The 12,904-nt window shown below is 46.2% G+C and overlaps 1 protein-coding gene and 1 long non-coding RNA gene across 4 annotated transcripts in view; one reads left to right on the forward strand and one right to left on the reverse strand.

The window, feature by feature from the left end:
* The first annotated feature begins 1,748 nt into the window (after positions 1-1,748).
* On the forward strand, positions 1,749-3,737 carry LOC125093594 (uncharacterized). The gene is made up of 3 exons (XR_007125291.1): positions 1,749-1,896; positions 2,738-3,032; positions 3,529-3,737. It is a non-coding gene; the product is annotated as an uncharacterized LOC125093594 (long non-coding RNA).
* Positions 3,738-4,408: 671 nt separating this feature from the next.
* CCDC149 (coiled-coil domain containing 149) overlaps positions 4,409-12,904 on the reverse strand; it is a 99,370-nt gene continuing 90,874 nt past the window's right edge. For all 3 annotated transcript variants that reach the window (XM_047719023.1, XM_047719022.1, XM_047719024.1), the window contains one exon: positions 4,409-7,105. In XM_047719023.1, coding sequence (XP_047574979.1) covers positions 6,684-7,105 — 422 coding nt within the window. In that variant the 3' untranslated portion in view covers positions 4,409-6,683. The remainder of the gene's footprint in view (positions 7,106-12,904) is intronic.

Genomic DNA, 12,904 nt, shown 5'->3' on the forward strand with positions numbered 1-12,904 from the left:
CATAGTCAGATGAGGGCTCTCTTTGGAGTTCACAACCATGGACATTCACTGTGTCCTGACTTGGAGGAAGGAATTAGAGATCCCTCTGGAGTCTCTTCTATAAGGCTCCCCCTGTCACGACTTTGGGACTTCCCAAAGGTGTCACCGCCTGTTACCATCATTTTTGTGGATTAGGTTTCCAATGTATGAATCTTGGCAGGGGGTGGGTGGGTGGGGTGGGGGGCAGGGGATACAAACTTTCACATCATAGCACCTTCCGTTCTTAGTTTCCCTTTTCACTATCTTTGCCCCCCCAAGACTAAAGAGACACCCTAGCAGACCCATTTATTTATTTTATTTTAAAAAATTTTTTTAAGCTTTTATATATTTATTTGACACAGAGAGAGAGAGATCACAAGTAGGCAGAGAGGCAGGCAGAGAGAGAGGGAGAAGCAGGCTCCCCGCTGAGCAGAGAGCCTGATGCGGGACTTGATCCCAGGACCCTGAGACCAGGACCTGAGCCGAAATCAGAGGCTTAACACACTGAGCCACTCAGGCGCCCCTAGCAGACCCATTTAATTTCCTTTCTGTCCATCAAGGGGAATTGGATTGATAAACTATTCTGTGGGACTCCAGAGACAAGAAACAAAGAAAGGAAATAATAGAAGGGTCAATTACAGTTCACTGTAAAGGCAAAGGAATGCATTCAGCAGGGTGGTTGACAGCTCAGGCTCAGGTACAAAGGACTGTTTGGAACCCCACCTCTGCCACAGATGCTGTGGGACCTGAGTAAGTCACTCCACCTCTCTGGGCTTGGGTTTTCTCATCTATAAAATAAGATAATCACACTGTTTTGAGGATGAAATCAAGTGTTATTTGTGACGGGTATATAGCATAGCATGAAGGCCTAAGTATCTAGTACATGTCCACTTAATAACAATGGCTAACGGCAGAAAAATAGTTAACCTACAAATGGATTAGACTATCTTGTAAGGTAATGAGGGTCCCGCAACTAGAAGGATTCAAGTAAAGGTTGCTTTCACTTAGGTTTGTAAGAAAGTTTTGGCATCGGTGAAGAGACTGGCTGTGATGAACTTTGACCCCAGGGGGTGGTCGTGGTGGGGCGGGGTTGTTCTGAGAGGAAGGAAGATGGTGAGCAGTGGAAGCAGGCATCTGGTTTGGGGCACAGAACCTGATGTGTGCCACCAAACCCGCCCACTGGACCCCACTTGGCCCCTGGAGGCTATTTTTATTCCTCTCATCTTACAGATCTGTTTTGTTAATCTCCTTATATTCGCTGTTTTGACTTCCCAGCCAGCTTGCTAATCAGTTTGCCTGTTTGACTCACAGGGTTTGCATTTGTCACTGAGACTTAAACACACACTTGTTTTGATTTCTTTTTGTAAAATTAGAAGCGTTTGATGTAATGACTCTACCTAGACACAGCTGGTAAAGTGAGAATAATGCTCAAGTTTGCACAGTTTAAACACAATGTAGACAATAATTAGAAATGCTATCTTTAGATGTTTAGGATAAGCTTTTCTCAGAATTGCAGTGAATTTTTTCCGAGTGGGGCTTTTCAGTGCGTGTATATACAGAAATACTAAAAACGTAAGAAAATAGAGCAAATCAGTGAGTGCTTTGGTCAACTTGAAAGACTGCAGGAAATAAACCAACTGATTTTAGATCTGGCATTTTTGACTGAATGCGTAAAATCTTTACATTCTCCATAATTTTCACGACTGCCATATGATCTAATAATTTTAGGTGACAGATTGCAACTGATAAGTTGTTAGAATGCGCTAGGAGGAACGCTCAGCCTGTATCATTGGCCTGCAGCGAGGGTGGAGAGAGAAAATGGTGCAAATAATAAAGATAATCATCTATACCAGGAAAATTACCACATGTTTATTTCAGGTAACAAAAAAAGATATAGTTATATTACATGATGATCGTAGAAACCAATAACACAGGGTCTGCAAATGAATAGAAGTTACTTCTTTCTTTAAATTAAACTAAAAGATAGCAGCTGGTTTGCATTTTTTAAAAAGCAAATTGTTTTAAATTTAATGGGCTATCACTAGCCTTGGCCAAGATCCAAAATATATTCCAGGGCTCACATAGATTCCAGAAAGTCAAACTTGTCAGTATTGTACAAACTTTCCCTATTAAAAAAAAAAATCCCTCTCAGTCAAGAGGTGATCTGAAATGTAAGGTTGCGCATCTGTATCTATCATTTTAAATTGCCTTCATGCTGTATCAACTTGTTTTGTTTTGTTTTTATGAGCAATCATAATATCGAGAGACAGGTCCTTCTTATTTTTTCTGCTTCTCATTTCTAATTAGATTCACTACTCAGCTCTCTATTGCATCTCTGATTTTCAAATTTTTTCTCTGTTCAGAAAGACATGTGGAAAAAAAAGGAATATATTAAAATAATGAGTTAAGGGGAATCTTTTGGCTTCTTGACATCCTGACTGAGCCGGGTCTTGGTACCCTAAGTATTTATTAAGGAGGGAGGTTTTTCCAAATGGAGGCTTCCATTTGGAAGCCTTTCCATTCCATTTCCATTCCATTACTTCCATGAAAGCAAAGGGCAGACAGAGAAGGTACTCAAAGAGAGGACTCTTTTTTGTTTTGTTTTGTTTTTTTAAGATTGTGTTTATTTCTTTGAGAGGGAGAAAGAGAGCACAGGCAGAGGGAGTGGGAGCAGCAGACCCCCGCTGAGCAGGGAGACCAACATGGTGCTTAATCCTAGGCCCCAGGCCCCTAGTGTCATGACCTGAGCCAAAGGCAGCAGACTTTTGAACCGACTGAGCCACCCAGGCGCCCTGAGAGAGGAATTTTTCAAAGAGAAGTGGAATACCAAGCCATCCAAAAGGCTGCAGCAAAGCGATGGGGGCCAGGAGAGGCCCCATTTTTTGGAGGAGCAGAAAACCAAGAGGGGAGAAGGCATGCTGTAATATTAAAGAAACAAGGAAGGTAACACCAATGAGCAGGTAGCTGGTCTTTGAAATTCCTTAAAGAAGAGATTGAACGTCTTATGTCACATGGTAAGTGCAAATGCTCCCATGGGACTAACACATCCGAAGATTCACCCCAACACGTGAATGACTGATGCTGGAAAGCTTTTTTAGAATCCCCTGTCTTGGTGGGTATTGGGGATTGAGGGCACAAGAGTCACAATGATGGGAAAATGTGTTTAGTTGAAGAGCCCGGAGTGGTTGGAAGCTTCAGCTGGGATTGAGCTGAATGCCCCCAGGAGCCTCCTAGCTAGAGAGGCTTCTGGAACAGCTGTGTGAGGTGAGGAAGACGAGGGAGGGGGAGAGGAAGGTGGGCAGAGGCGGCATGGAAAGAGGAGTTAGGGATGAGAGATGCCTGGTTTGAAAAAGCCAATCCATTTCCAGAGACCTTAATTAAAAGAACGACACATGCTCATATGTAAAAATCCACACCTAAAGGCTCTCAGGTACAGAGCGGTCACCAGAAATGCAGTATGTGCAAACGAGCTTTCATTAAGAGACTGTCAGCTCTGTTTCATTTATCCAGACTGCTCTGCATTCTGCTGGCAACCGAGCTGGAAAAATAATGGAAGGACAGACACACTCATAGAGGCAAACAAAGGTGGGAATGTCCCAGCTACAAAACAGAACAGATGATCAAGCAGCCAGGGAAGAGCCAAGATGAGATGGCATTCTTCTTAACAAACAACCACGGCCCCGCCCCCCAGCCCCAAACTCATTAGTAGCTCAATAGTCTGCCTTTTCAAGGGAAGAAAATGAAACAAAATCAGAGGTGGGGTTCAGAGACAATGCTGCTGTTGGCCTATTTAAATCTATTCTCAACTTTCCTGTACTGCTCAATTTTGTTTTGCTGTTCACCATTTTAGAGTCTGCATGTCCAGGGACGGGCCCTCCCCAGTTCACATGTGAGGAGCTTAAACCCTTTTCTGGAATTCCATCTCCCTCGTCAGGGTTTGGTGGAGACATAAGCATGTGATAATTCTGACCATTGACATGCGACAAGGACTAGGTTTCTTACTCTTACTCGTGCACATGCACACACATGCATGGACCCATGTGGGAAGAAACTTCCTTCTTGCCTTTGGACACAAATGTGAGAATAGGTGACTGATGTTGGAGCTGTGGTGGCTATTTTGGCAGCTTGAGGGAGTAGCTGACCCTGAGGTAGGCAGAGAAGAAAGATGGAAACCCAGATCCCTGATGACTTCTTGAATCAACCAGCCCCAGAATACCCTACTTCTGAAGTTCTTGTTATGTAATATAATTCATTTTCCTATTGTTTAAATCTCTTAAAGTGTGAAATGTAGCTGAGCGTGCTCAGACTGATGCAAGGCTAGCTGGTGGAACAGAGGAGAGAATGCTGTGCACTTTCACGATGACTCTCAAAAAGACAAGACAGCCATAAGTAACTGCTGAAACTCCCTTTAATGTCTGTGGAACAGAGGAACTGCACTGGGCTGGAACAGCAGGGGTGGGACAGTGTCACGTGTGTGTATGGGGCATTGTCAAGGTTACTCATGTGACGGGATCAACTCATTGGCCCCAATTCCATCTAATAACAGAAAACCTTCCGAGGTAGACTGCATGCACAGTTTGGATTTTCATTCCCTCTGATCTCCCTACCCTGAACTCCACACTCTCTGGGACTCACAGTAGTTCCCCTGCCCGTGATGGAATGTGGTGGAGTTTATTATAAGTGCTGCTTTCCCAAAGGTGATGGAATGGGCCCTAAAGACGTGCACCTGGCCGACTGCGCGTCAAAACCACTGCTTCTGTGGGGAGAGATTTTTTTTCTTTTTATTATTATTGTATTAAATCTGGCTGTGATTTCCTTTGGTGGCTCTGGCAGGCTATGCAGTAGCGCTGAACATTTGCAGATAGTTAAGGCCTGGTGCCGCAGGAAAATTATTTCCGTGCCTGCTGGCTTGTGCGAACTCTGCAGCTGCAGAAGCCGCCTCCCTGGAGAGGAAGTCAAGGGGGCGGGGGTGGGGAGCCGGGAGAGGCCGAAGCACAGAGGGATGAATGGGGTTTGGGGGGCTGATGGTGTGTCCAGATCCCAGCTCCTGGGTCCGGGAGCGGCAGAGCACTGACCCGGGCACACCCCTCTTCCACTATCGGGGTGATGTCTGTTGAGTGGGAAGCAAGCAGCGGGAGGCCCACCCCGGCCCCAAGCTGGACCTTCTTGCCTACACTTCACTCTCCTTCAGGGTGAAAGAGCACAAAATTTCCACCAGCAGAGTAAGGGCAAAGATGAAATGTGGCAGGGAAGTTTCCAGGTGGGCGGGTTCACAGGGTTCACACCTGGGAGTGTGCATCTGCTCTACACATCTGATATTTCGGATAAATTTGCCATTTTCCCACCTCGGGAGCCTCTCTTTTCCCTCAGGAGAGCCTCTTGTAGGAGTGATTCTGGTTCTCAAGGGTGTTTTGAGCTCTGGGATATGGTATCAGGCCTTTCTGGGGTAATGAACTGAGTTTTGCTCAAAGAAAGGCCTATTGTTTGATGAGTCTTCCATTTTCTGCAGCTCTAGGTGCCATCCAGAAGAGCTAATTTTATCTCTCAGGAAAAAACCAAGGAAGGTCGACATCCCCTCCCTTCCGACCCTTGGTCCTTGGTTCCGCAGCCCCCCAAAACAAGCTGTAATGAAGTTATTTTGTTTCCCTCTCTTTTTCCACTATTGGGCCGCGTGCTCTGTGTCTCAAGGTCCGGTACCTGGCAGCACAGGGAGGCAGCCTTAACCCACTGCAGGAGGAGTGAAGGTTTCCCGTGGCACAGGAAACTGGATGGGCCCGAAGAGTTTCCTGCCCCAAGTGCTTATCTTGTCCCAACCCCCCATGGCCACAAAAACCCCATAGGCAGCACAGGTTGAATGCAGAGAACCAGCGCTCCCAGGCTCTGGCTCTTATCTCAGAAATGAAAAAATCAAAATACCACTGGAGTCCCCTTCCTTCCCTCTCCTCCCTCCCATCACTCCAGGTCGATTAATCCTTCGGAATTACAGGCTGGAAAACTCAGCTCAAGCAGTCCACAAATGGGTCTCCACAGGGGACGTGGATTTCAAACAGGAAACCCAACCTTCTGAGCCCGCTTAAGCCCTTCTCCACCTGCCAGTCGGTGGCATGACAGACAGGGCTGTGGGCAGGGTGCCAAGAACACCCACGCTGGGAGGTCCTCCGGGGCCCTGACATGATGGAGCGGAGCTGTGGGCCCTCTGGACCCATTATGCTCAATGCCACTTTTCTCTCCAGCGGCCTAAACATTACAAAGATGGGGGACCTGATTAAAAACCCCATCTGTTTCACGCTCTCCCCATAATTTTGATCGACAACATTAAATGCTAATAGAAAAATGTCTTATCTCTAATAAAACAAATGCTGACAGAAAGACGGATGCCGAAAACTAGCCATATGGCTGACACGATTCTGTGCCCGGCCGTGTTCACAGCAGCGCGTCTCCGGCAGAAAGAGATGACACCGAGAAGCTTGAGGACGCGCATTTAATAAATCAAACTGGGCTGGCATCATCAGGATATTCACAGTTTGCCAAAGGACCTGTGTCTCTTCTCACTTGTAGACTTGGAAGTGTGTGAGGAGAAAGCAGCTTCTGAGAGCTGCTCAGACACTTAATTCTTTACCGCCCCCTGCACTGTAGACGTGTCACCACACGGGTCTCTTTTCTCTTCAGGTTTTCACTGCGCTCCTCGTGCCGCCACCCTCTGGGGTCTCTTTGCTGTCCTCCACGCTGGAGGCTTCGACTGCCGCCTGGCTGGACTCAAAGGAGCCCAGGCAAGATTTGGGGACCTCCCCCTTGGAGGCCAGGCCCGGTGGGGCTGTCCCTGGCTCGTTCCTCTGAGTCTCCCCGAGACTCGCTCTTCTGACCACTTCCGGTTCTGCCTCTGTCAGTTTCATTCTTTCCCCTCCAAGCCTGTTTATGCCTTCTTCCTCAGACACTACCCGGGGTGATGAAGGATGAAAGGGGTTGCACTGGTTCCCATGGCTCTGAGTTGCTGGGGAGCGGCTGGCTGGCCTTCTAGCATCCTCCGGTGCTATCAATGCCTCAGTAGCGGCCCGGCTTTCATTTCGTTCTGGCCTCTGGGCCTCCCCTGAAACAGACCCAGGACAGCATCAGACATCTGGCGGGGAGTCAGCCCTCGCTTCCTCTCTCTTCCCAACCTCAGGCTCACGTCACAGGGGCTCGGAGACAGAAACTGCTGCTAAAGGGACCCACGTTAGTAAAGAAAGTAGCCACCTTGGCGACCGCTGTGTCATTCACGGAGGGAAAGGGTGCCCATGGTCATGGGCATCACCCATCCCTTCTGGGAGCCTGGTTATCTCCTGCTTCCCGCTCTAACTGTGCTTCTTCGTGCCCATTAAGCATCTAAATTGAGGACAAAGGTTCTGTAGATTCTGCAGCTCAGGAAAGACCTGGGATCTTTAGTCATGAAAAGAGGTGCTGGCGGCCTTCCTGGTGGGAAAGAGAACAATGTGGGAGGCATTTAGTATCCCCATCCTCCCACTCATTCTCCAACAGCTCCTCATTCTTCGATGCACACTGCTGATGTTTCCTCAGTGTTAGTAAAACGTTATATGCAAAAGAAGCTTAAGCTCCCCACCCCTCCTAACTAAATTGTTCTACCCAGGCCTCTTCTCTGAACAGCAGACATTTTCGAGCTCGACTGCTGGGGAATGGGAGAGAATGGGGTCCTGAGAACTGGCGCCTAGCCCTATTTTCCTACCTACTCATTGTGATCAGGAGAACCTGTCTGGCCTCCTTTCCGCAGAAACAAATTGAGGGGCAGGAGTCCCTGATATCCCTTCCAGACCTAAGCCGCAGAGGCTCTGTAGGATGGACACATGCCCGGGGAGCAACCTCTCAGCACCCAGTCGTGTGCATTTGACCCCAGACTCTGAGGTTCCCTAAAGTCAAGATTTTCTTAGCTTGAGAGAGTGGTGACATGCATGGAAGAGCCTCATAGGGCTGGTTTCAGAGGCCAGGGCCCGGGGAAACCGGGACCAGGGTAGAGTCCCACCGTGATCCAACTGGCTTCAGATACATGTAGACAGCTTCAGCCTGACAGCTGGGATTTGGGGAAGCCAAGGGAGAACTCAGGACAATTAGAAGAAGTTGACTTGTCCTGACCATGCATTTTTCTGCTTAGGACCTTTCGCCGGAGCTTAGCTGCTTCTAGGATAAATTTTAATTCCTTTCACTCGGGTCTCTGACAAGGTCCTACCCAATCTGCTCCTGATTCAGCCCGCAGCCTTGTGTCCTATGGTTCTCTCATGTCTGTGTGTCCTTCTGTCCATACTATGCTGGCTTTCGGTCTCTGCAGGCACCTGTGGTTTCTCCCTCTTAAAGTGAATCATACCAGCCAATTCTTTTTAGGTGCTTTTCTGTGCTGGGGTCAGTGCTCAGCATTGGACACGTTGATCTTATTCTAGAATGTAAGCGGGGGCCTCGTCTGACTTGTACACAGTGCTTGGCACATTCTAAGCATTCAAGAATGTTTATAAAAAGTTCCTCACTTTCCTTTTTTTCTTTTGTTGGGAGTCTAAAAGTGTGCTGTTACGTCTACAACTCACTGAATTTCACATCGTGGACACACCCATGGAACCAGCAGCCAGGACAAGAAGCAAAATAACCAACCACTACAGACACTTCCCAGTCTATCTACTCCCCTGGACCCCTTCCTAGTCACTTTTCTGCCGAGAGTGACACTAGCCTACTTCAGACACCAGAGATGAGTTTTGTCTGGTCTTTGGCATTGGCATACCAGAATCGTACTGGAGGTGCTGGTTTGTGTCTGTATCGCTTTGTGTATATGAGATTGATCCATGTTACTGTCTGTAGAGTGGGTTCATTTGATCGTGCCATGGCATTCAACAAATATTTAAGTATGGAATGGAAACAGGTAATTCACAAGGACATACAAATGGTTGGCAAACATGAGAAACGATGAGATCACTCTAACTAAAGATATCTACTGCAAAGAGATACAATTTTTCATCTACCAGACTGGCCAAAATGAAAAGGTTTGATAAAGCTCAGTGTTACTGAAGATGTGGGGTTAACAGATGCAATCATACATTACCAAAGAGAATAAAAAGGAGCAAAACTCTTTGACAGGGCATTGAGGAAATATCTACCCTAATCCTAAATATATTTACCCTTTGACTCAGTATTTTCATGATTAGGAATCAACCTATGGATATTAGCCCAAATACTTCAAGATGTATGCACCTAGAGGCTCACAATGACATTGCCTTTTAAAAAGGTTATTTATTTATTTATTTGAGAGAGAGAGAGAGAGACTGTGTGAGTGGAGGGAGGTGCACAGGAAAAGAATCTTCAAGTCGACTCCCCACTGAACACGAACCCAACATAGGGCTTGATCTCAAGACCCATGAGATCACGACTTGAGCCAAAACCAAGAGTCAGATGCTTAACTGAGTGAGCCACCTAGGTGCCCCATGACATTGTTTTTTTTAAATAGCAGAAACATGGAAAGAATCTGAGTGTCTGTTGACAGGGGATTCTGTATATACTTGCTGCGCTGTAAAGATTTTTTGGAGGCATACACTAACACTTACAGTTTTCCTCTAGGGAGCAAGCTGAGGGTCAGAGCAGAAAACAAGGATGGAAGAAGGCTTTAAATTTAATTTTATACCTTTCTGTGTCATTTACATTTTCTTTTCTTTTCATTTACTTATTTTTTTAAGTAGGCTCCGTGGCCAGCATGGAGCCCAATGTGGGGCTTGAACTCAAGACCCTGATTTCAGGACCTGAGATCAAGAGTTGGACGTGTAAAGGATTAAGCCACACAGGCGCCCCTTCTGCGTCAATTACACTTTAAACATGTGTTTGTATTACTAGTTTAAAAAGATAAGATATGCAACCTCCAAGATTTTTTCACCAATTACCATCTTGACTTTCCTTTTCTGCACTGAACGTAGACCTAGGAGCCTATATCCACTGCTTCCCCTTCCCAGTGCTGACTCACAGCTCAGATCCTTCAGCCTGCTTTGTATCCTCCCTACCAGCAAGCAAGCTGCTGTCATCACTTCCAGCACTCTTTCTTCAGTCCTCTCCTGCACCCTCTGTAGCATGTTTCAAATGGCCACATCCTCCTCTCAAGCTGTCTCTCCCTTTGGTTTCCAAAACATTGTATTCTTCTGTTTTGCCTCCAGTCTAGTTCAGTCAGCATGCTGTATTAGTTTCTCATAGCTGCTGTAACAAATTACCACAGATTCCATAGCTTAAAAGAACACACATTTATTCTCTTATAGCTCTGGAGGTCAGAAGTCCAAAATGGCTTTCCCTGGGCCAGAACCGAAGTCACTTGCCCTTGGAGGCTCTAGGAGAAGATCCGTTCCCTGCCTCTTACAGCTTCTGGTGGCTACTAACACTCCTTGGCTTGCAACAATATCCCCCCATGTCTGCATGTGTGGTCACACTGCCTTTTCTGTGTGTGTCAAGTCTCCTTTGCCTCCCTCTTACAAGAAAACATGTGCTTCCACCTGGATAATCCAGAATACTCCCTCCATCTCAGAGTGGGTAAATCAATCACACCTGCAGATCCTTTAGCCCACAAAATCTAACATTTACAGGTTCCAGGAATTAGTATCTGAAATCCCTGGGGCCATTATCAGCCTACTCTGCATGCCTTCTAGTTTCCTTTATCCATATCAAATCTCCTTCTGGCCCCTCTGATTGCCACCCCCAACTATGTGCCATGCATTTCCCTTGCTTCATTCACTTTCACTCACTGGCCAACTCATGACCTTAATTCTGGACCATGAGCACCGCTCTCCATTCTATATCCATGGCTCTGACCCCTTTCTCTTGGATACACACAACCAGGTTTCTAGCTGCCAGCTGGATTCCTCTACCTGAATGATCTGGAATTCCCCTCTCTCCAAATCTCTAGATGTCCTCATGCCTGCCACATCATACCTTGAAGCCACCTACATTGGTGTATTTCCTACCCATCAACCGCCAAGTACCACTTATATCCCTCAATACTATTGAACCGAATGTATCCTCTCCTTATCCATGTGTGGATCGATTCATGTGTGAAAGCCCTAATCCTCAATGTGATGATATTAGGTGGTGGGGACTTTGGGAGATGATTCAGTTTAAATGTGGTCATGAGGGTGAAGGCCCCATGATGGGATCAGTGCCCTTTAAGAAGAGGAAGAGACACCAGAGTTCTTGTTCCCTCCCCCACTCTTTCCCTCTCTCTCTCTCTCTGTCTCTGTCTCTGCCACTGAGGACACAGCAAGAAAGCAGTTGTCTGCATCAGAAAGAGGATCCTCACCAGACACTGAACCTGCCAGCACCTTGATCTTGGACATCCCAGCTTCTAGAACTGTTAGAAATGAATATTTGTTGTTTAAGACACTTTCCTGATAGTATTTTGTTATAGAAGCCTCAGCTGATTAAAACACTCATAGTTCCTTGTATCTGCCTCTTCCTCTCTTTTCCCAAGGCAGACACTCTGTAGTCATGGCTTGATTTCTTAGGCTTCCCTATATAAATCACTAGGTACATTTCCCCAAAATTTCAGCTGGATTTGACTTAACATCGCCTCAGCCAATGAACAAGTAAGCATTCGGAGAGCAAGTGCAAACCACTCCTGATAGTTCATAAACCCACATCCTGGCAGGCGATAGCTATGTGGTGACTATTTATAAGAGTTATATGAATTTTTAAGGATTAATTATAACATTTAGAAAGACTGGGTATTCAAAAGTGCATACATCTAACTACATGCAGCCTAAAAAGTCGAAAGATCTAAAAAGTTTGAATTAAAATGCAGCTCAGAATTTCTATAACACGAAACAGTATTACCCTATGTGTGTTCCATTTTAACTGTGAGATGGTGCATAAAGGTATTTGTTAATAAGAACAGTATATGGGGGTGCCTGGGTGGCTCAGTTAGCTAAACGTCTGCCTTCAGCTCAGGTCATGATCCTAGAGTCCTGGGATCAAGCCCCACATCTGGCTCCCTGCTCAGTGGAGAGTCTGATTCTCCCTCTCCCTCTCCTTTTGGCCCTCCTCCTGCTCCTTCTCTCCCTCTCAAATAAATAAATAAAATGAAAGATGAAAATGAATAAAATGAAAAAATGAAATGTTAGTGAGCTTAGATGCACCAGAAGTCTGAAATGAGACTGAGATGAAAGGATGCAGGAAGAGATAGTGGTAGACGAGTGGTGGATGTCTTGGCACACTATAATCATGGGGGGGCCCGACTCAACCTTGACCACTGTCCCCATACCTCAGCCCCCACACCTCCAGTTTCTCCCATACAAATCTGAATCCCACATTTAAAAAAAAAAAATTTCTCTTTTGCCTTCCTGAGGTCCACGGACAAAGTCCCAGGGACTGAAGTTTGACCAAATCTACCTCATACTTTTGAAAACCTGTATGTCGATAAGGATGGCTATGTATTACCATCCTAAGAACTCACTGACCATGGGAAGTACTGTACCTGAAAATGAGCCATGACTTGTGCTTGCAATGAAATTCATGAATATATAAACAAGTGGATGAAGTCAGCCTGGATTTTTGAGAAAACAACTATTGGGATCGGTCTGGACAGGATAATGTACGTTCACACCTAATAGGTTTCTTTGCTTCTAGTCTCTAATCAGATGGCCTGGAGAGGAACCTTGCCTCAAGTTTTGCTACTCAGGGTGGGATCTGTGGAGATTGGTGGCACCATTGGCTGGGAGACTGTTAGACGTGTTGGATCTCGGGCCCTGCCCCTCACCTACTGGTTCAGAGCCTGCCTTTTAACTTGTTAAAAGGTGATCTGGGCACACCTGAGTTGTAAGAAGCACTGTGAGCTTTAACACAAATCTGACTGTGCCTTTCCCCAGCTATAAACACTTCAAAGGCT

The sequence above is a fragment of the Lutra lutra genome, chromosome 2 (genome assembly GCF_902655055.1).
Source record: "Lutra lutra chromosome 2, mLutLut1.2, whole genome shotgun sequence".
NCBI classification, from domain to species: Eukaryota; Metazoa; Chordata; class Mammalia; order Carnivora; family Mustelidae; genus Lutra; species Lutra lutra.